The 24974-nt window shown below is 41.0% G+C and overlaps 1 protein-coding gene across 2 annotated transcripts in view; it reads right to left on the bottom strand.

Annotated features, from left to right (window-relative positions):
- Nucleotides 1-24974, bottom strand: part of lama5 (laminin, alpha 5) — a 299172-nt gene that overhangs the window by 198215 nt on the left and 75983 nt on the right. For both annotated transcript variants that reach the window (XM_060836449.1, XM_060836450.1), the window contains exon 3: nucleotides 9760-9877. In XM_060836449.1, the coding sequence (XP_060692432.1) occupies nucleotides 9760-9877 (118 nt within the window). The remainder of the gene's footprint in view (nucleotides 1-9759; nucleotides 9878-24974) is intronic.

Here is a 24974-nt window from a genome sequence, read left to right as displayed (position 1 = left end):
GGAATGCAGCATTTGCTCTGGTGTCCATGGATTCTGGAGGAATCACTCAACCAGGACCAAGCTGAGGTAGGATAGGACAGCGTTGCAGAGCAGCCCTTCTGTATTTCACCTGAAAAGTAGGATTAATTTATATCTTCTTTACAAGGGCATAGATAATGTCTTGCCTTCGTTGACTTCACAAAGAAAGAAACTCAATACCCTGGCTGCAAAGTTTGCACTATTAAAAAGATATTTAAGGTGCTTCAGAATTGCAACAACAGAAATTATGTTAGGTAAAAAAGATTTGATATATTAATGTTATTTGGGAACATTGGTTCGAAAGTATAGGTAAATGTAGAGGGTTTTTGGCTTTAGTTCTGTGAATGTGTTTATTTTTAGGTGGGTTGGAAAATTATTTCTTTTAGTACTAGTCAAAACAGCATTTCTAAGAAAGCATTTAACTTAAGTTAAGGGACTAGATCAGTAATTATCTCATCAGTTAGCTTAAGTGTTTACAAAGTTAAGTTCTTACAACCTACAGCAAGAGGAGTTGGGTCACAAGCTAGTTCCGTTCAGAAGAAATGATCTCTACCAGAAGGGAAGTTTTAGCTTTGACAGTTTCCAGGATAGGAGAGCTGGAAAAAGTAAAGCTGTTTTAATAGTCCAAGTACCAAGAGCTGGACAAAGCCTTGTACATATCTTATGGAGTTCTGCAGGGCCAGTCAGTGAATTAGAGTGTGTGTGTGCGCGTGTGTGTTATGAGTGAGTGAGTGTGAGATGGAGTCAGAGAGAGCATCACATCTGGTGAATGTGCAGTAAGCTACTTAAAGAAACATTTGTGACCTCATTAATTAAGAAAGAAATTAATGCAAAGGGTTGGAGTGAGACTTCACTGATATTGAATGTAAACGATATTACTGGCATAAAGTGTTGATTCTTATTTTGCTCTTTATGTTAAGATCTTCTCAAATTTATTGACCTATTAAACCATGTGATTCTAGAATCTGACCAGTATTACCATCAGCTAGGATCATAGTAAGTTATAATATAGCTTATTATACATCAGTATGATACAGCAACAATAATTCATATTGATGTAACATAATAAAACATCTCAAAGTGCTTCACTTGACATTAAAAAGCAATATGTTAATATTATGGTGTGGAGAGGTCAAAGAGTACATTTACTCCAAACAATGTGGTGCAGACTTCATATATAAAAGACTAATTAGAGCATCACTTAAGAGAGCCCTGTGAATGGAATAAAGTGATTTGAAAACTGTAGGCCTTGACATGACAGTGGATAAAAGGGCTTATGCCCGAAACGTCGATTCTCCTGCTCCTCAGATGCTGCCTGGCCTGCTGTGTTTTTCCAGCACCACATTTTTCAATTCTGGCACTCCAGCATCTGCAGTCCTCACTTTCTCCTATGACAATGGATAAGTTGTGTGTGCAAAAACCAAGATGGGAGTTTCAACTTCTAAGCTGCAGAGTGACAGAATGATCAAGCAAGCCATCAAGGAATGGCAGCTAGAGAAGCTGGCCCATTTTAAAATGGGTTAGGCTGGCCTCCTTGTCAAAGCATGGATGTCACGTAGCCTGGTGTTAAAAAGGAGGTTGAAGGGGAAAGATGGCAGAAGGGAAGAGAGCAGAGTAGAAATGGAGTTACTGGGAGCCAGTGGCTTCCCTTAGTGCAGAGGGATGTAGGGTGGCCAAATAGGGATTGATGCTTCCCTTCCAGTCCACAAAGGAAATGACTAAACTTACCTGGAAAACTTCTTTAGTGTTCCAAGTTTCAGCTATCAAAAACTGGCTATCTATAACCTATATTGGAACATTGCCCGTGTTCAATGGAAATGACAACATCGAATGAGCAAAAATGGAACTGATTCCAGCCTAGCACAGGAGAGCAGTCTATGCCTTTGAAAATCAGGTCAAAACTGCTGTCGAATGGGTCAAAGGTGGGTATTTCAATATAATGGCCAACCCACACACTGGGTGTGGAGAGTGTAAAATATATGAGAACATGTATTAAATGCTTATGTACATTATTTTAAAGACCAGTTCAACAGTTTTCAAATGTTAATGCCTTTGTTAAGGCTGTTGATCCAATAAACATAAAATGAATGACTTACACACATTATACACTGCCCTTCATACCAGTTTAGTTTTATAGAAAATAGGAGCAGGGAAAGTTTATTCAGCCCACCAACCCATGCCACTATTCAGTATGTTCATGGAGGATACTCTATCTTAATGCCATATTTTAACTCTGTTCCCAAACCTGTGGTCACCTTTAGCTTGTTGAAATCTATTTCCTTCTGAAATATGTTCTGTGATGTGGCCTATACAGCCTTTTGTGGTAGAGAATCTTACCAGTTAAAGTCAAACTCAGTGGAAGGGCTGGGGAGGAGGATATCAAAACAGTCAAAAGTTGAAGCCTCGTGCACCTTCCCAGTTGGTCAGGTTAAATTTATCCACTGAGCGGTGTCAAAACTAGTTAATGTATTTGTTTTAGTGGTTAGCAGTAATGCTGACAGGAAAAAGACACTTGACCCCAGAGACTAACTTCATGCTAACTCTACACTACAATAATTCTGCAACACAGTGTAGCAGCAACAGCTTCAAGCTATTAGATGTTTGCATGGCAGCCGACTCCCACAGTGCCAGAATAAACGAACAATAGTATGTTCATGTGTTTGCAGTAGCTTAAAAATGAAGATTTTCAATATTACTTCTGACCACAAGAGATTACTTGATATCAGAAGAAGGACCATAATGATCAGGAATTCATCATTTGCAGTGTTATGTTTGATTCGTTGATTGATTTATTGTCATCACATGTATCAAGACACAGTGAAAAGTGTTGTTTTGCATGCTACACAGGCAGATTGTACCATACAAAGTGTGTCAGGGTAGCATAACAGAGTGCAGAATATAGTGTTACAGTCATAGAGAAGGTGCAAGAGAGAAATCAGAATGAACATTTGAGTGGTCTGTTCAAAAAGTCTGACAACAGCAGGTAACAAGCTGTTTTTGGACCTATTCATACACATACTAAAACGTATGCCTGATGGGATCGGAATAGGTCTTTGATTATGTTGGTTGCTTTTGCGAGGTAGCAGGAAATATAGATGGAGACAAAGAATGGAAGATTGGTTTGCGTGATATAACCCTAATGTTGGTGACTGCTGGTTTTATACTATCGAAAACCTTGCCTTGGGTGAAGGCTTCAAACTGGGAACAAATTTTGATCACTCGCCTTCCCTGCAGTTCCCAAATTAAAGTCAAAAATTCAAGCCACTACAGAAATAAAAATCATTGACTTCAAATTCTTGCCCCTACTCTTACTCTAGTACAAACTACAAACAACTGCCCCAAAATTATTTAAGATGGACAAATGTAACAATTACAGAATGTACAGTACAAATTAGAAACTGCTACAGGAATTGAGCAGATCTGGCAGCATCTGTGGATAGAAAAGAGAGTTAACATTTCTCAGAACAACTAGTTTAATACTGCCAATCTCGCAAAGTTTGTGCAGCAATTTCTGCTTTTGTTTCAGATCTTCAGCATATGCAGTTCTTTGATTTATTTTACAGAATATAAGATGATGCACTTAGACATCCAGATGCAAAACACAGAAGTGGGAAGAGGTCAAACAAACTCTCAAGCCTGCTTTGCCACAATGAATGATGAGGATTCATTCTCCAATTTTATGGTTTTGCCTGGTCCCCATTATCCCTGTCCCTGAATGTTCAACCACCTGTCAACCTCATCCATGAATATACTTAACGACTGAGCAGGAAAAGCTCACAGGTATGGAGAACTCCAATGATTCACACCTCTCTGAATGAACTGTTTAGCTCAAAGAATCTGTTTGGTATCATCTTTGATCTAATGTAGCAATTTTATTAATAATCACTAACTGCGCAATTTTAATCCGTATGGTCATTGTGACAGATGAGAAATACATTTTTCTTCTCCTATTTCTACTGCTAGGCACCACAAGCAGGAAAACAACAAAAATGCATAAATCATAAATGAAACAGAGAAAATTAACAACATCTTCAGCTTCTTTGTCAACTTATTCTGTACTGTGAACAGAGGAAAGCGTTTAATAAGCATATCTTGCTCTGATCGAGATTATTGTGACAGGGGAAATCCATACATGGGTAAATTAGCTCAAATCAGATTTGTCCCTGAAAGGTTACTGCCACTCTTTCAGCAACAGGCAAGAACAGCACTTAAACCTCCATTTCCACAGCTGCCGTAATGACCAAAGACTTTCACAGCGGCAGATGCAACATTCACTAAGCCATCAGCTGCCAAGTTGTGGATTTCATTGCAATATTTTATTAACCATTTAAACTAGGCAGCCAGTTATCCTGGATCACAAGCACAAGATGTAAGGTAGTGCACCAGATATTTTTTTTAATTTGAACAGTTGGTTGACGGCTGGTAGTGAAAGCATTCTAAGCTGCTCCTCAATGAAACATTCCAAACTCCAACCCCTCTCAACAGCTGTCCATCAAGCCTATTGGTGGCACACTACTAAAGGCCTATTTAAAACCACAACAAGTGCTCATGTAGTCCACAATTTGAATGGAATGCACTCTTTAAATCTAAATATTTCCCTAAAAGACTGAAAATATAAAAGATTTTTCAAAACATTTTCAGCATTTCAGACAAGTAGTTATCCTTTTTATATGACAGCAACACTACCTGCCACTAGACCATTTTGATCATAGACACTTGTTCATTTTTAAATATGCTTGTTGAACCTGTGACTTTATTGGTATGAGCAGGACAGATGAAAAGATTGCCACAACCTCTTCAGAGAGGACTGTATTTAATGAACCACTATCTCTATTGGTATCACTTTTTGGGCATCCTCTGCTTGTGGTTAAGTTCACCCTCTATGATAACAGCTTTATCCTAGGCCTCATTACAAACCTTCCTGATGAGGCAACTCCAAAAGCCTCTGCCTCTGGTTTTATCATTGGCAAAAAAACTGTTGTGTTTGTAAACGTCTTAATAGTTTAATTAATTATGACATCTTTGTTCCCTGCATTCACATGACTGCCGACTCCATAATGAATCTACATTGTGGGCGGCACGGTGGCACAGTGGTTAGCACTGCTGCCTCACAGCCCCTGTAGACCCGGGTTCAATTCCCGACTCAGGCGACTGACTGTGTGGAGTTTGCACATTCTCCCCGTGTCTGCGTGGGTTTCCTCCGGGTGCTCCGGTTTCCTCCCACAGGCACAAAGATGTGCGGGTCAGGTGAATTGACCAAGCTAAATTGCCCGTAGTGTTAGGTAAGGGGTAAATGTAGGGGTATGGGTGGGTTGCACTTCGGCGGTTCGGTGTGGACTTGTTGGGCCGAAGGGCCTGTTTCCACACTGTAAGTCTAATCTGTAAGTCTAATCTAATCAAATTAAAGGCAATTCTTAAGCATCTCCACAGAAGGTAGCAGAGGTTCAATTAACTAACTATTCACTAAAAAAAAAGTAGAAGGAGCATAGAGTTTAAACATTCCTCTGTCTCAAAGTGAGCAGAAGGTTAACAGGCTGCAGTGTTGTATGCTGAAAATGTGTTGCTGGAAAATCGCAGCAGGTCAGGCAGCATCCAAGGAACAGGAGATTCGACGTTTCATGCATAAACCCTTCTTCAGGAATGAGGAAAGTGTGTCCAGCAGGCTAAGATAAAAGGTAGGGAGGAGGGACTTGGGGGAGGGGCATCGGAGATGCGATAGGTGAGAAATCTAAGTTCATCCCTTGTGGTTGGAGGGTTCCTAGGCGGAAGATGAGGCGCTTGAGAAATCACACAAGTGTTGTATGGCTCTACTAATTTATCTCTGGCCTGTTCTGAGTTGATGATTTGTGAAGCTACACATCAAGAGAACAATGGACATTACTACTGTTTGAATTTGTACAGGTCTGAAATGGTCAATACTGAGGAATGCCTTAGACACCATCCACAATGATGTCATATGGACTTGATTGCCAAACAGCTTAGTATCTCAAGGGAGTAAAGCATAATATCCAGGTCCTCTTCACACATTCTGGAGCAATACTTAATAACTCTGTAATAAACATGCAATAAACTATTTCTTGCTCAAATCAAGAGCCTCTTTCTGTTAGACCGGCAAGTGGTACTCCTCTACTACACCAGACCCTGAAGTTCCCTACTAGAAGAAGATGGCAACAGCATGCCTATATGGTGAGGTGCATAATGAGATTCAATGAGTAGTAGTGAAGAAGGAATTTTATGGCATTCCATCTTTTGTGTAAAAGTATAGAGTTTGCTTAATAATCAGATTCATCCCACAATGATGCATCACAGGCACCTTCAAAGAATACAGAAAAATGGGCAAGATCACAGATTCCAGTGAATGTAATGAGGATACTACAGTTCTTCACCAAGGGTGATGTTACTGAATAACCACACAGTTTGGCATAAAATACATAATTATCATTCCATAGAAGGGATGGAGTCCACTTTAGAAAGAAACCAGGAATGTGGAACCTGAGGCAACATCTTGTGCAAACCTTAAACTTTTCATCAGGTATTAACTGAGACATTGGCTCCCTTTGCAATTATAGAAAGCTAAACTCAAAGAAAGACATTGAGTCTTGCTGTGATGTAACCCCTTTTGCTACTCTTTCTGTACATTAACATTTACTTAACATTTTTCTTCTGCACAATTATCTCATTCTCTACCAATTGTGAACAGCTACTTGTGACTGTACATTCCATATTTTCCTTGGCATGATATAACACCATAAATTGCTTTATAATTATAAAAAAATTAAAACGGTCAACGTCAAATAGACACAGTAAATTCTCATCAATACACTGCCGACCAGTGAAGGACAAAAGATTCAGGAAAGGTCTGTCTTACAAAATTTCAGCACTTTTTGCTAAATACTAAATTTGAGTCTGAAAGAAAATAATCAAGGAAAAAATCAAAAGTGCCTGTGCTCCTATTTAATTAATTTCTGTTCATTAAATAAACCTGGAATGGGAGAGTAATGGTGACCAGGAAACAAGCTTGGCATAAATAACTCAATTGGTTCACATGTCCTACAGACAAGGAAATCTAGCACGCTTATCTGATTTGACTTTTATGCCATTCTACACCCACAAAGTGTGACTCACTCTGAACTGGCCGAACAAGTCACTCAGTTTCCTGAGAATGAACAATAAATGTTGGCCTCACACACTGAACGTATAATTTAATGAAAGCAGCTTAAATTCTGCTGTTGATAAATCTTAAATCACTCCTTCTGGTTACAATCCACTTCTTTCAAGTCCAATCTTGTACAACTACTGCTTCAGGCTAGCCTCACGTCTGGAGACGAAGTGACCCACAGCTCCGACACACAATGTATCACCACGGCAATATCACTACAAAAGGTAAAATAAATCGCAAGTAATTGGCATCAGTCATCTTCAAATTTAAACTCTATTCCAATACAAACTGCCTCTTGGCATTCATGCCTGAGCAAAGTTGCACAAGAATAACATTTACAATGGATAGGTTGTGGAGAAATGTTTTAGGCACTATGCAATGAAATAAAATTTCTTCAAAGAAGAATGCACTTGTTACTGATTTCACTACACAAAGTAAGGCTTTCCCCAAGGGCAGCTGCCTAGTACTTCTGAAACGTTTCACAGGAATGTATGTAGCTGAAGTGAGTGACAAGATGTTTAAAATCTCACTAGCTCCAGTGATTGCAAATCCAGAACCAACCACTTCCCCTGGGTTTTGAGAGGTGGAGGCTGAGAAAAAAAACAAACCACTCTCAGCAAATGAGTAAAACAATCAATAGCATCATTTCCTACTGTATTCAAAGCTTTTGTTTTGGACATGGAAAATATTTGTCTTACGTCATGCGTTAACAATTATACAAGCAAATGACTGAAGATTTGGAAACACAAGTGTTTAAAAAAAAGTAATGCTTCAAGCTAATGCTGTAAAATCTAAACTCTCCTTCTGTCCTTGAATAAATCTGAATACAGGCAAAATTACTTTCAACCCACTGAAATGAAATTAATTACCTAAGTCCTCGTTCAGCCATTACTAGCTCAATTTAAGCAAATCAGGAATAAAATATTCCAGTCATAAATGTAAACGTATTATAAGCAAGGTATCCCAAAATGATTCCGGAATTATGAAGAAGAGTCACTAGACTCAAAACATTAACTCTGCTCTCTCACCACAGATGCTGCCAGACCTGCTGAGATTCACCAGTAACTTGTTTTTGTTTCAGATCTCCAGTTCTTTGTTTTATTATATTATTGTATTCTCGTGCTGCTTTTCTGAAACCAGGATGGCCACTGGATTGGTAAGTAGCATATGATCAATTGATTTGAAACCTTCAAACAGATTTATATAACTAATAAATCAATGACTTGCACTTAATAATATACACAAACTTCTGGTTGAACTCTTCATAGCTGCTGTTCATGGAGGGGGCATTGAGGTTCTTGGCTCATGGGCACAGTTAGCTCTTGGAGCACTAACATGAAACTACATTATTTCAATGATCAACTGAATCTCAATTTGTGAACCCATACATGATGTACAACAAACAATGCCCTGACTGACATTCTCCCAGCCAGAGATAATAGGATGATAAAAAAATCTCTGATGTGACACTGCTCTCAGATTTGCATTTTAAGGAGAGGCTGATAAGCTGGAACATTTTTCACTGGAGTGAAAGAGATTGAGGGGTGACCTTACAGAGGTTTCCAAAATCACGAGGGGCAGGGATACGGTGAATAGCAAGGGTTGCTGTCCTAGGGTGGGGGCATTCAAAACTAGGGGACATATTTTTAAGGTGAGAAGAGAAAGATTTAAAACAGGTCATAAGGGGCAACTTTGTTTTCCCATGGAGAGTGTTTTGCATGTGGAATGTGCCAGAGGAATTGCTGGATGCAGGTACAGTTACAACATTTAAAAGACAGCTGGATAAGTACATGACTAGGAAAGTTTTGGAGGGATATGGGTAAAACACAGGCAGGTGGGACTTATTAGTTTGGGAATACAGTCAGCCTAGACTAGTTAGACCGAAGGATCTCTTCCCATGCTGTTTCACTCTTTGACTCTATCTGCTACTTTCATTTGGTTCAGAATACACACCCAGGAAACAAGAATAGAAGAATCTAGTTTATACTGCTGTCCATCAGTAAGAAACTCCTACAGGACATTTATATACAATCATACCCTCTCTACCATTGGTATTCAGTGGATAGTGTATGAAGCTGAATGAGGAATATAGGCTGCATTACCTTTATATTAGCCACAACACAGAGAAGAATATTTAGTCAGGAACGGAGATCTTTACACTAGACCATTATTTGACACATTCAGGACTGCCATCTGTTTGAAGTTCATGCTAAGGATGCCTCACTAAAAACCTGGCTCCATGAATTTAGTCGCAGGATCAGTTCCTGTGTAGATTGGATTGGGCCAACTCATTCCTAAATTCTCGTGCTCCGTACTTTTTTTATGGCACATAAGTAGCAATTTCTACTCCAAAGTAGATTAAAACATGCAAAAAAAAATCAATAGAGAGTGAACAAAAAGGGAGTGTGCAGAATCATCAAGTAGAACACTGCACCTGAAGAATGCACTGCATGCTTACTAACAGGTGCTGGTTCAATTCCGTAAAGATTTTTTGAACTGACTGTACCAGGTTTACTCATGCAAATAACAGCAAAACTTCCTGTACACTGGGAGAATAATCCGCCGCCTGCAAATATACTTACAAGCAAAATACTGCCAAGGGGAGTAACTTTGTCCAAAGTCTGTAGATCGCTCGAGGACCCAAAGATCAGGCCGTGGAGAATTTGCAAACTTGATGAGCACATAAGCCACATGGAAGAGCTGTGAAAGATAAGTTATTTAAATGTTTAGAAAGACAGGTTTTGGATAAAACCAGTTTGTCATCATTATGCAGTTGCTATGTTTATTTGTATTGACTTGGGTTAGCATTGATAAACTGATGATCTTGTGAACACATACTGTCACTTCCCTACTAGATTTGATGGGCTGGAGTTTCATATTTCCAGTTTCCACAGACGTAGATATACAACTCATTAAAAACATACACAGCCAGGTTGGAAATATAAAAGGACATGAAACTCCAAGTTCAGATACATCCTGGAAAGCTCTCAAACTGTTCTAATTAGAAGAACATCCACCCTTCCCAAACAAGAGGAAAATTTGGCAGGATCTAGAATAGATAGGTGATCCATTCCACCACATTGACATCCAGTTGTTGAAGATGAAAGTTGCTCCCATTACCTTTCACTTTAAGCGACAGCCAGACAAGCAGACTAAACACACTGCACATTCACTACAAATTACACACAACGTGCACTATCCCATAAAATACAAGCAATCCTTTATGTTAATACACTCTTCTAGCATCTTTCACCAAAAAGACAATGACTTGCATATAGCACAGTTCTGCAACACCAGCTACTCTTCCATAGTCTGCCTGGATAGACATTCTTCTGTGTCAGCCTAGACAAGCACCTGTGTCTTATCATAGATTCATGAGTTGGCCCGAATCTTGATCGTAGGAGACATTTTATCTTAACTATTTTCAAAAAGTATCTATGTTTATAATTTAAAAAGACAAAATGGAAACAGACTACAAAATGAAATATGAATACAAGCTTGTGCCAGTCTTGATTTTTTCATTTGAGTAAGAGCAGTGTCTCTCTTAATGTACCGCATTGCTAACTCCACTTTAAAAGTGGTGCATGTAATGAACGTTGCTGACATCTGCCTTAGATGGAGTCCATGGGCTATTGTAATGTGGGGAATGGATTGTTGTTGAACCACACTGTGTGGCCATCAACCACCCACCATATACATACTTAATTACTGGCAAGAAATTGGAAATGTAGATTTATCACACTTATTTCCTTTCCTAGCAAAACAGTAGACCAATTATTATATTGCTAATGATTTTCTTTCCAGCTGTGTTCAACTCAGACAGCACAAACCAGATTTCCAGGTCCTTTTTAATTTGAAGAAGTCAGATCAGACTCAAAATGTTAACTCTGTCTCTCCATCCACAGATGCCACCAGATCAGCTGAGTTTCTCCAGCATTTCTTGTATCTCCTTTTTGATCAGTTTTGCAGAGTACCAGGTCCGGTGAATACTCTCATCTACTGGCTATATAAGCACCCAGATTCCTCTCTTTTAACAGCTGGAGCATAGCTTTTAAAAAAAAAATCAGTGCTACCCCTCCACTGTTCCACTTATTTTTTCCCTTCTCCCTGCTCAGTCAGGACTGCCTTTGCTCTACGGCTTTGTAAGCTCTGTTCCTCCGATTCCCTGGTTCACTCAGGTCATTCTAGCCTCTCACTGACCCCACCCCCAACTAACTTTGGGTGTCTCTTTCTACATTCTCTCTTGACACACCAGTCCATGTGTCAGAGCAGCAGTCAGGCTCTGGAGGTATGGAGTTCTTTCTGGGAAGTGGAATAAACTGAGGAGAGAACCTCTTCTACCAACTGCATCCCGTAGTGAAATTACGACTTTCAAAGTGTAAAGCATCTTGACTAAAATTAATAATTTCTAAACTTTTAGATTGGTCTCTATTTATCTCCTGCCCTTAGCACTTGGAAGACATTTCAATTTGCAACCGTTACTCATTCCTCACTTCTAATTTTTAAATGGAACTTGCTTTCCTCCACAACATACTCTCATACTTTGATGTACTCTTGTGCTGCATGTTCTTCATTCTCTACTTTGTACAAGTTTGAGTCAGGATTGTAAGTTTCTGCTCCTTCACAAACGTATTGAATAGAAGGGGATCTTCTGTTCCCTTAAAGTCAGCCATCAAACTATTAGTCTGGATTAGTGGTGCTGGAAGAGCACAGCAGTTCAGGCAGCATCCGAGGAGCAGTAAAATCGACGTTTCGAAACTATTAATGCTCGTCTATTCCTTCAGTGTAGGATAATCACCATTTATTCTTCTTGCAAACCATAACTGTCAAATTCCATGTTCGACTTAGAGTCATAGAGTCATAGAGATGTACAGCATGGAAACAGACCCTTCGGTCCAACCCGTCCATGCCGACCAGATATCCCAACCCAATCTAGTCCCACCTGCCAGCACTCGGCCCATATCCCTCCAAACCCTTCCTATTCATATACCCATCCAAATGCCTCTTAAATGTTGCAATTGTACCAGCCACCACCACATCCTCTGGCAGCTCATTCCATACACGTACCACCCTCTGCTACACTGTACAATACCCACTGCTACCTCAGATTCACACCCCATTCCAAATATTCACTATGAAGCAGCTCATTGCATAACAAATCCCTATGTAAAGAAATTCTGTTTAATCTGTGTCCTCATTTTTTAGGCAACTACCTTGGACCAATGATCATTCATCACGGTCTCTTCAACCTAAGGAATTAATCTTGCCTCCTCCCCGCTCCATTTACACCACTGACATCTTTTTTGATTTTAAAGGAAGTTATATTATGTCTCCTGTTCATCCTGCTCCAGTGGAAATAGTCCCAGCACCACAAGGTGAACATATAAATAGGAACTAGGGCCATTCTGCCCCTCAAGCTAACATTGCCATTCAATACGATCATGGCTTGCCTGACTTAACATCAGAACTTGCATTCTTGCCTATCCGGATAACCTTTCACCTTCCTGCTTAATAAGAATGAAGAGTCTAAAATGAAACAAGTACTCTGTTTTTACTATTTTTCAGGAAAAGAATTCTAAAGACTTGCCACTTTCGGAAGAAATTTCACCTCAACTTTGTTTTAAATGGGTGGTTCTTGAATTTTAAACTGTGACCCCGCCCCAGTTCTGGAATCTCGCATGAGACAAAACACCTGTTCTCTATTCTCTCTGAATCCGGAAAGGTCTTCTACAATCAACACCTCTCACTCTTCTAAATTCCAGTGGATACAAGCCCGGCATGCCCAACCATTTCTTGCAAGACAATCCACTCAGAGTCAAAGTTATACAGTATGGCAACAGACCTTTTGGTCTAACTAGTGCGTGCCGAACAGTATCCCAAACTAAATTAGTCCCACCTGCCTGCTCCTGGCCTATATCTCTGCAAAGCTGAAAATGTGTTGTTGGAAAAGCGCAAGTCAGGCAACATCCAAGGAGCAGGAGAATCGACGTTTTGGGCATTCGCCCTTCTTCAGGAATGAGGGAAGTGTGTCCAGCAGGCTAAGATAAAAGGTAGGGAGGAGGGACTTGGGGGAGGGGCGTTGGAGATGCGATAGGTGGAAGGAGGTCAAGGTGAGGGTGATAGGCCGGAATGGGGTGGGGGCGGAGTGATCAGGAAGAAGATTGCAGGTTAGGAAGGCGGGATGCACTCCTTCCCGCTTCCCGCTCCCCCGCCCTTGAGCCCCACCCCTCCAACCGTCACCAGGACAGAACCCCACTAGTTCTCACCTACCACCCCACCAACCTCCATATACAGCGTATCATCCGCAGTCATTTCCACCACTTTCAAATGGACCCCACCACCAGGGATATATTTCCCTCCCCTCCCCTCCCCTATCAGTGTTCCGAAAAGACCACTCCCTCCGTGACTCCCTCGTCAGGTCCACACCCCCCACCAACCCAACCTCCACTCCCGGCACCTTCCCCTGCAACCGCAAGAAATGCAAAACTTGCGCCCACGCCTCCTCCCTTACTTCTCTCCAAGGCCCCAAGGGATCCTTCCATATCCACCACAAATTCACCTGCACCTCCACACACATCATTTATTGCATCCGCTGCACCTGATGTGGCCTCCTCTATATTGGGGAGACAGGCCGCCTACTTGCGGAACGTTTCAGAGAACATCTCTGGGACACCCGGACCAACCAACCCAACCACCCCGTGGCTCAATACTTTAACTCCCCCTCCCACTCCACCAAGGACATGCAGGTCCTTGGACTCCTCCATCGCCAGACCATAACAACACGATGGTTGGAGGAAGAGCGCCTCATCTTCCGCCTAGGAACCCTCCAACCACAAGGGATGAACTCAAATTTCTCCAGTTTCCTCATTTCCCCTCCCCCCACCTTGTCTCAGTCAAATCCCTCGAACTCAGCACCGCCTTCCTAACCTGCAATCTTCTTCCTGACCTCTCCGTCCCCACCCCACTCCAGCTTATCACCCTCACCTTGACCTCCTTCCACCTATCGCATCTCCAACGCCCCTCCCCCAAGTCCCTCCTCCCTACCTTTTATCTTAGCCTGCTGGACACACTTCCCTCATTCCTGAAGAAAGGCTTATGCCCGAAACGTCGATTCTCCTGCTCCTTGGATGTTGCCTGACCTGCTGCGCTTTTCCAGCAACACATTTTCAGCTCTGATCTCCAGCATCTGCAGTCTTACTTTCTCCTCGAAGATATATCTCTGCAAACCTTTCCTATTCATGTGTCCATCCAAATATCTTTTAAACGTAATTGTACATGCACCCACAACTTCCTCAGGAAGTTCATTCCACACACGAACCACCCTCTGCGTAAAACATTTTCCTCTTAGTTCTTTAAATCTCTTTCCTCTCACCTCAAGAATGCATCCCCAGACTTGAAATTTCCCATCTTAGGGAAAAGATAACTACCATCAACACTACCAATACCTCTCACTATTTTATAAACTTCCATCAGATCACCTCTCAACCTCCTGCGCTCCAGTGAAAAATATTACAGCTTTTCTTTATAAATCAAACCTTCCATACCCAGCAACATCCTAGTAAATTTTTTCTGAACCTTCTCCAATTTGATAATATCCTTCCCATAACTGGGAAATCAGTACTAGACACAGTACTCCAGAACAGGCCTCACCAATGTCCTGTACAACCTCAACATAATATCCCAACTCCTATACTACAGTGATTGAGCAAATGAAGGCAAACATGCCAAACGCCTTTTTAACCACCCTGTCCATACATAATGCAAAACTAATTTCAAATGTCAGTGGGGTAAACATCCCCTGAACTGATTCAAATATATTTACAGTTATCCTTGATATAATCCTTGTGAATTTACACAGTGTAACATTTACAGTTTGAACGTTCTTTCTGTAGTAGGATATTTAATTCTGTGCGTACACTCTTGTCTTTGTCCTACCTCGGGGGTCTACAAACTTCTCATGTCTTCCTTATTTTTGAGAGTCACATCCCTTCTGATAAAATCCAAAATGCTACTGACCTTTTTTAATACACTATCTTTGCCTTCATTCATACCTTCACAGAATTATATATCAAACCCCTAAGTCTGGTCATTCACCCAACACCTATCTGTAACATTCATTTGAATGAATCAGCCCACTCCCGGTGTGTAATTTTAACCTAGCATGCTGGCAGATATAATCATTTAACTGATACACATGCAGAATCAGGCTGACCAACGTGTTTGTATTTGTCACAGAAGATAACAAGCTCTTGACCTTCCATGTTAAGAATTTCGAACTCGCTGCATGTGTAGATGGCTATGCTAATTCCTTGCATTTCTCCTAATTTCTGACAAACTGGCCTATCCTAGATCTACATTAACAATGCTGCTGCTGTGAATGACGCACAGCTTTATCCATTGCCACTTCTTGCGTTTTGCTTTGAAGGCAGAAATGACTTGAGATAAAATCTCAAACAGGCCAATGTTTCCCATCGAGATAACAACCTGATTCCCTGAGAGAGCACATATCATTAAGACTTGCATTGATATAACAACTCTTGTGACTTCAGGACATTGCAAATGCTGGAGATAATGGGTGAAATTTAACAGCATGCCCTGTGGCAACTCTGGTAGCAAATGGGGCATTTAATTAGGTGCAGCTCCAACTCCACACAAATTAAGTTTGTGGTGGGAAAAACACATGGCTGGCCTTTCCACCTTGGTGCCAAATAGAGACCATTAATCAATGCTCACGGAAGATCCTCATCCTGCTGTAACTAGCATTAACCCAGAAGCAGCAGTGGGCTCACCAACAGGAGGTTCAACAAGCAGCTGTGCCTGGTTGCTTTTAGGTTCCTGGGAGTGACTCTCTTTCAAAGGCCTGATCGAGGAAGCAAGCATCAGGAAGAGCGAGAGGATGCACTGACAACCTATCTTGCTGCTGCCAGAAGTACCCACCACTATTATGATGTAAATTGGACACTAAGTTCTTGTGACCACCTAAAGCAACTAAATAAAGAAATTCAGAAGTTGCTGACAGAGTTTGCCTGCTTTTGCACCATAATTTCTACCATTGGTACCTCACTGACAAACTCAGTATTGAACTTAAACTGCAAGTGAAAATTTACTTATTCACAAGTTACCCACTAAACATCCGAAAAAGTTAGGCTCTTGCCCTCAAGTGCAAGTTTATTTTAATGAAGTCTCATTTATTGCCAAACAATCTCTCTTGTGCTTGAAACTGAACTTGAAAGAAGTGCGGAAACAGATTCCTTTTCTCTTAGTTAATCCAATCTTTATTTCCCTCACTTCATTTCACTTTCTGTACATAACGTCAGAATGAAATAAATGTATTTGTTTCGACTCTGAAGCTGGCTTTCCCATCCCAAAGTGGAGTCAAACATGTATCAAGAGCACTTCAGAATGATGAGCAAGGCCCATATCTGCATTCTCAGCATCGACAATTTTCCCTGGTCTAAGATAACACAGGTTGGGTGGAAGCCTGCATACTGGTGTCTTAATAGAGCGGACACTTTTGCAAAAGTGGGAAATTTAGACTTTCCGCGAATCAGGTTAGTTCGTTGACAGGCAGGATAAACCAGGGTTTGGAGGCAAGAATCTATACATAACAATTACAGTAAATATTGCCTACCCTATATCACAAACAAATGATCTAGCCTCAGTTCAATGGGTGGTAATAGTGCTGTCTGAAAAGGAAAATTACCCTTAAACAAAATGGTTGCCACATTGTTACAATTGACAACTGTTAAGTTGCCTAGACGATGAATACCACTGTGCAATTGGAAAAGTCTTCAGATATGTTGGAGGGCATTATCCACCAAATTAAATGTAACGTTGCTTTATACAAGAGAGCTATGTGTGAAGTTTTTTTAAATCTCCAGATCTGACAGTATAAACTGTCTTTGATGATTTACCACGTTGGATTGCTGTTTCATAATTTCTTGAAAGTAGAGTCGCAAGGAGATAGGATAGTGAAGTTTGGTATGCTTTCCTTTATTAGTCAGAGTATTGAGTACAGGAGTTGGGAGGTCATGTTGCAGCGTACAGGACATTGGTTAGGCCACTTCTAGAATATTGCGTTCAATTCTGGTCTCCTTCCTATCAGAAAGATGTTGTGAAAGGGTTCAGAAAAGATTTACAGGGATGGAGGAATTGAGCTGTTTGAGGGATGTTGAATAGGCTGGGGCTGTTTTCCCTGGAGCATTGAAGACTGAGGGGTGACCTTCTTGAGGTTTACGAAATTAGGAGGGCCATGGATAGACAAAATCTTTTCCCTGGAGTGGGGAAGTCCAGAACTAGAGGGCATTGGTTTAGGGTGAGAGGAGAAAGATATAAAAGGGACCTAAGGGGCAATTTGTTCATACAGAGGGTGTTACATATATGGAATGAGCTGCCAGAGGAAGTGGTGGAGGCTGGTACAATTGCAGCACTTAAAAGACATCTGGATGGGTGTATGAATAGGAAGTGTTTAAAGGGATATGGGCCAAGTGCTGGCAAATGGCGATGAGATGAGGTTAGGCTATCTGGTCAGCATGGATGCATTGGACCAAAGAGTCTGTAAAACTTTATGAATGCTCGGCTGATTTACAAGCCAACCTGTCAATACTGCTCAGTGTGGGATTTTAACATAGCTCTCAAGGTGAAGGTAGAGTTGCTCATTTTAACAGAGTTACAGGCTGATAAGAGTGTTACTGGCTTGACTGGATTATCAAGAAATGTTTGATCATTTCGACTGATGCATGAGCTTTTTAATGATTCCTTCAAGTTATTTTAGGGTTTGTGAGTTCTCCTTATGGTGGATATAGGTGAGAGAGTTGGGAAGTTTGGAAGAAATGGGAGAGAGAAAGGGTGAGGAGTGGTGGTTGGGGACATCTCATGCTGACCCACTGGATGAAGGTATTGTGAATAAATGAGTAAGTTTGACATCAGCTTGCTTCAACGAGGCAAATATAAATTCCACCAGCTGCCAATTGCAAGGAGGAGGCAGGACCACAAAGTTGGAAAATTTAGCCCAATGTGTCTCACTGAGGTGCCTTGAGTTAGATTGGTTGATGACGCACACTGTTATTCATCCTGCTATATGGGTACCATTCTGGTAAGCTCTCATCCACAACTTGCTATTCAAAGGCCCCATGTAACCTACACCAAATAGATATACACACCACACAGCACTTTGCTGCTCACTGTAATGTTGTTTGGGGCTAATGAGTGAAGGTTTTTCATTCTTGTATTTCTTTTTAAATATTTCAAGGAGTAGAGCAACTATTAAACCCAATTCAGCCATTTCCAAAGCAGCTCATTCAGAAGATTTATTGCCTATTTAGAGCCTCGTTGTTTTCAAAGGAAAATGCACAGTGGGTGGTTAACTCTAACTTGCGTCTGTAAAAATCAGTCTGCCCATGTACCATGATGCTATAAACACTCAGGGCAATAATCAAAAACTACTGTGGGATGAGGCACACCAACTAAAGAAAATGAATTAAATCCCCATATTGACAGATTTCTATTAATTGCTGACAGAGGAATTGAGACTCAGAGAAGGAGCACCTCTGCAATGGTCAAATACATGAGAGAATCCTTAGTCAGTGCATTAAAGGCTCTTGGATGCCTCATATCTGGACAGAAAATGAATTCTCTCCAAACTGTGAAGTAATCAGCCTTTAACAATCTGAGCATTCATCTCAAAAGGGCAAAACACACAGCTCAGTGTTCAAAATTATCTGCATCAGCAAACGGCACTTTGTGCAAAAAGAATGGCCACATTTCTGTGAGGAAAGATTGACAGAGTAACATTCCAAAGGATTTTAGCTGGGTCGGCAAGATTGATACTCCCTAGATTTCTCAGTAAATCAGGTATACCGGACAAACCCTCTCCCTGACACCACCAGTACCCCCATCACACTTTCCCATAGGACGACAAAACTCAATTTCTCTTGTCACTTTCCGGACAGATTGGTCTCACAATGTGAAGGGGCACAGGCAGCAAGGAAACTCAATGCCAGCTGACGGGTGGTGCCCACTTCCATTATGCTATCATCACATCATTCTGCCTTTCCTCCCCCCAATCCCACTAAACACCAGAAGGCTCGAGGCCTGGTACCAGCCTACAGTGCTCCTGCTGCTGTCATGCTCCCACTTCCTGATGTATTGGCCTATTCTGGAAAATAGGTTCGCACTGAATGTGTAGCCAAATCATGCTAATGACCATATTCAAATAAGAGAATTGGCTCCTTTGCGTCCAGGAGAGAAAAACCAAAAGGAAAATAAATTTGTCATTGAGGGAAGAGGAGGAAAACATAAAAGGTTATTGCAGTAATTGAGTGAATGTTTTAACCAATCATTATTCCAATTCTTTAAAAAAAAACTATAATCCACACATATCTTTGTTAAAAAAAAGGTGTCATTTTGCAAAAAATTAGAAGTGGAAACTTTTTAAAATGATATACAGCCTATTAATGCTGTAGGACTACCTCTCCAAAAATCTCCTAGTAGGGATTATAAGAGCACATGGGAAGCCAGATAAATGTGAGGGAGAAAGAAAGTGACAGTTACGCTGAAAGAATTAAATTAAAAAGGGGAGGGAGGAGGCTCACATGGAATATGACCTCCTGTGGGACCCCCATAGCTTGTTTCTCGTCTCTGGATTCTGCGATTCAATCACAAAAGGGAAACATTTCAGCAGCAGGGCATCCAGGAATTACCTTGTACACTGTTGACTTTTGAAAAATAAATTCAAATTTCCTAATGCAGGCAAGGATGGCCTGTGTTAAGATTTGCAAACTGGAACCGATCAGTTCTACAGTATGCTTTCCCCAGATTTGAACTGCATTGCTGCACCTTTAGTTATTGAAGCAACCGAATAAATTCCAAAGTTCTTGTACAAAACTAGAAACAAAAACATGTCCCAACTGTAAATTTGGCAGGGGTTTGACATAATTGTACATAAATCACTTCTAACTGTGTGGCTGGTTGATTAATTCAGTTGATTCTTCAGGTCAACCTTCTGGCACTCACAAGGGCATGTTCGAGCAGAGGACAGTGCCACACACTGAGCTTTCTCATGTCGGAAGGATTATCTTTTATTTTCTGTTTTGTTTTCTGGGAGCAAACATTTACCAGTGGCGAGTATGGAAATGACTCAAAATACACCCATCATTCTGCACAGGACCATGTCAGTGAGTGAAACTAAATTGCTTTTTATTCCCCTTTCCTAATTGAATTCCCAGCACTTAGCAGCAGCACTCAAAAGGCAAAAGGTTTTTTTTAAAAAGTGTTAGTTTAAACTTACTCCTTCACAGGCAACTCATACATACCTAAAGCTGAAATATCTGGACCAACAGATTGAACCATCATAGTACCTACTCATGGCCTTATATAGACTAAACACTGCACAAATATGCACCGGCTACAACATTACAAATGTGTATACACAGCCAGCAAGATGACGCACTTTCTTCCATCCCCCACACACAGATTTTATGCTCTAATTATAACAGGAGAGCTGAACGATCAAATAAAAACGATTACTAACAGTGACTGCGCAATATGTTGGGCATCATTTTAACTCTGGCATGACGTTTCAGAAAGTAACAGTGCTGTGCGTCACTCCCCCTCTTTCCAGTTTCCCACACAAGTATAGACAAAAAGTCTGAGTGATAGCATGGGAAACACGTGTGATTCTGAAGTGGGAGAAGCTTTCCTTAGGTGATACCCACTGTCAGTTAACAATACTGCAGCTGCCTGGTATTGCAGAAGAATCTCCTGCATAAGGAAAGGGGCAGTCCACATTACGGGCACAGCTTTGCTGTCAAATACTGGCGTCCATCCTTTGTGATGCCATGGCAGCAACTTGAACAGCCTCTTTCACTTGTGCTACATAAGGTTGGCAATGGTATTAAGCCAGTAGCGTGCAGGGACTCCACATGCAGAGAGCACGACAAGCCAACCTAGGTGGGAATGCTTGTGGGATCCCTTGTTTAACGGCATTCAAGGGAGCTGACATCAGGAAGTGGGAGAGGGACACAAAGAGCCAATCCCTGCCCTTGGTTGCCAGCCTTCCATGGTGTTCTCCATTGCCAAGTCTACTCCTTGAGTCAGGTCCCATTGTAATTCACCTGTATCTCATCACATCCTCAGTGAGGCTACTCAATACAGGGCAGCAGTCAGTCTCTCATCGTCTGGCATGTCTCAGTTGCCGGGCAATTAAGTACCAAAGTGGCAGAGGACATTTCTCCGCTTATGTGGGGATCGCTGGGCAGTAATTAATGCCCATTTCTATTTGCCCATGAGAAGGTGGTAGTGAGCTGCCTTCTTGAACCATGGCAGTCTACCTGCTGTTGGTTTATCCACAATTTCTTTAGTGAGGGAGTTTGAGGATTTTGATCCAGCGACAGTGAAGGAACAGCAATATATTTCCAAGTCAGCATTGAGAGTGGATTGGAAGGGATCTTACAGATGATGGTGTTCCCAAGTATCTGCTGCCCTTGTCCTTCTAGATGGAAATGATTATGGGTTTGGAAGGTATTGTCTGAGGATCCTTGGTGATTTTCTGCAGTGCATCTTGTTTATAGTACATACTGCAGGTACTGGGTATCGGTGATGGAGGGAGTGGACATTTGTGGAAATGGTGCCAATCAAGCATCCATGGATTTGGAATTGTCTCAAAAAGGTGAAAGGCCTGGGTTTCACCTGTCCCTTCCACAAGATTCTGCCCCACGAACATTTTTGAAACCTAGAAGCCCCAAGACCATTAGACGGGACCAAAGTTGTATTCAATTTTTTCTCTGGGTATCATCTCTTCACAAAGGGAGTGGAAGAAGGCCACATTGCCAACATAGCTCAATATATTGACACACATTTTGGTCTCACCAAGAGAAGCACGCAAATCTGGTCCCCTTGGGCGTGTAGAGAACCTTTCCCATTCAGTTCCCTAGGTTTTATTGTTGTATTCTCTTCCACAGGCACCAACCATTCAGGCGCCCTCGCATCAGAGAACTGACTGGATAATAACCTAAATATCAGGCACTGGGTCTAGTTCAAAAACCAATCCAAAATTACTACAACTTTCAGCGTGAAAATGCCCCACTTGAATGGATGTCCACCACAATCATATTAGCAAGCCAAACTTCATGGCGGAGAATCTCAGATTCACAAGTGCTTCTTGGATGAAGTAAAAAATATGTTGAAATCCCTGCCAAACAAAGGAATCAATATCTTTGGAAAAGTAGGCAATAAAAAGACATACTTGAAAAATAAATTGCAATTAAATCGTATATCTGGAAAGTATTACATCAAAAGTTAAAAGGCAACAAACTCAATTGTTTCAAAGGGATTGTTTTTTATTCTTTCACAGGACATAGGTGTTGCTGCCTGGACTAGAATTTATTGCCATTTATTCCTGAACCACACCCTGAGATGTTTGCAAGCCGTTTGAGGATGAGAGAAAATGACAAAGCTGTCGAAAAAGTGCAGACTCTTGAAAAAGCTTGAAGAGTTGTAGTGGACAGAACACCTTCTGTGCTGTATTATTAAACCATTCAAGGTTAGCGTTGTAAACTATAAAAGAATTACACAGTGAAAAAAACAGTTCTCTGTACATGAATACATCCCGTTAGTTGTGCTAATCAAATTTCACAGCTGATTGTATTTTGTTTTAAACTCCACAGGTAAATTTGTTTAATGGAGTGATGAGGGGGAGTTGGTTATAAGCAAATAAAGATGAAAGTTAAACTCCACTTCCTGACTATTGTTCCTTCACCTCTCCTGATTATATTGGTTTGACATAAATTCTCAGACAGATGTAAGAAACTCCCTTCCCAGCCTGGAGCTGCACTCAATGTAATTGCACAGAATTGGTGTTGCGAAAAAAAGTGGTATCAGACTTGAAACATTACCGCTCAGTTTCTCTCTTCACGGCTGATGACAAACTTGCTGAGTTTCTCCATAAGTTTCTATGTTTGCATGACAGCAGAATTGGCACAAATCCTACTTTTCCTATTCCTGATTCACATCATCACAGCTCAGAGTTTGCCATGGAGTTTCTATCTTTCTAATATGTTGTGAAACAAATATAAAAACATATAAAAGTGTCAAATGGCAACAATAATATCGTTCATTTATAATATACCTGCAACATAGTAAGAAGTCAGCTTAATGGTGTAATCAAACAGAAAACCGACACTAAGTGGCATTAAGAGATAAGAGTATGTCTGGTCACAGAGGTGCATGCCATCCTGACTTGGAACTGTATTGGTGTTCCTCCACAGTCACTGGGGAATGATCACCCTAACTGCACAGAGGGGCAAATGTACTATCCCTTGGACTGCAGAGGCACAAAATGACTACTTCTCAATGGCAATCAGGAACGGCCAAGAAGTAGGATGCCCAACATTGTTTTCATTCATGTGTGCATGTTAAAAGGAGGAGAAAGATGTAGGGAGGAAATGCCAGGTTTTGTGGGCCCAGCCAGCTGAAGACAGAGGCACTACTGATGAAGTGATTAAAAATTAAGAGATTAAATAAGGACACAGGACTCCATCAATCTCAATCTCAGTTTTAAAACTAACAGTTGATCTAGTTTCAATCACCATTTGCAGAAGAGAGTTCTGAACGTGCGTGCGAGAGAGAGAGAGCGCGCAAGAGAAAAAGAGAGAGAGTGAGAGTGAGTAAGTGAGTGTGTGAGAGAAAGGAAACATTTCCCAAGTTCATTTCTCAAAGTCCTGGCTCCATGCAGCCTCCTAGTCGGAGACTGTCCAATTAGTAAAAAAAGTTTACCCCTTCATATTTTGAAAAGTTTTGTCCAAATCAGCTCCAATTTTTCTAACTTTGCCCAGGTATCATTCTAATAAATCTTTGCTATATTCCCTCCCAGGTCAATAAACATTACGCAAGGTGAAATAAGGCCAATAATAAAGGCTAATAAGGCTCACGATATTTAAATTACAATCAGAGGACTTTGTATAGTTGAAGCCTGATTTTAATCCCTTTGCATTCCAAGAATTAAAAAGCACAAAGATCTCAAATTCAAAGAACTGGAGGACATAGCAGAGAGGACGCAAGGCCATGGAGTAATACTAATAATATTCTGCCATGTTAGAGAACTTTGAATTATAAGTGACAGTCGGTTGACACCAGAAATTTGTAGCATTCGTTGCAAGTTGCCGAAATTGAATGACTTGCTACAGCCCGAGACTGTCTCTTTAAATTCTGTTTTTGTTACAAATGTCTTTGTATAAATGAGGTTTAAATTAAGGATATAATTTGGAACCACTATTTTGCAAATGTAATAGTCTCTCTGAGCGGATAACTAACACAATAAAAATAGAGCAACACAAAACAAAACCCTATGAATGAGAACCCTTTCATATGTTTAAAAAAAAGCCTCTACCAAACTCAACAGTGACAGCAGGAAAACCAAACAGGAGTGGCACAATGGCTCAGTGGTTAGCACTATTGCCTCAGTGCCAGGGACCCAGGTTTGATTCCACCCTCGGTTGATTGTGTGGAGTTTGCACATTTTCCATGTGCTTCCTCCGACTGTTCCAGTTTAAAGATGTGCAGGTTAGGTGGATTGGTCATGCTAAATTGCCCACAGTATCCAAGGGATATGTAAGCTAGGTGGATTAGCCATGGGAAATGTGTGGTTACAGGGATATAGGTTAGTGGGGTCGGTCTTGGTGGGATGCTTGTCAGGGGATTGGCGTGGCCTCAAATGGGCCAAATGGCCTGCTTCCACAGTGTATTATTCCATGATTAGGAGATGCAAACTAAATATTTAAACTGTTTTTAAAGTAGGGAT

Source organism: Hemiscyllium ocellatum, chromosome 15 (genome assembly GCF_020745735.1).
Source record: "Hemiscyllium ocellatum isolate sHemOce1 chromosome 15, sHemOce1.pat.X.cur, whole genome shotgun sequence".
Taxonomy (NCBI): Eukaryota; Metazoa; Chordata; class Chondrichthyes; order Orectolobiformes; family Hemiscylliidae; genus Hemiscyllium; species Hemiscyllium ocellatum.
Note: the sequence above shows the minus strand (reverse complement) of the source record. Positions and strands in the feature narration are given on the sequence as shown.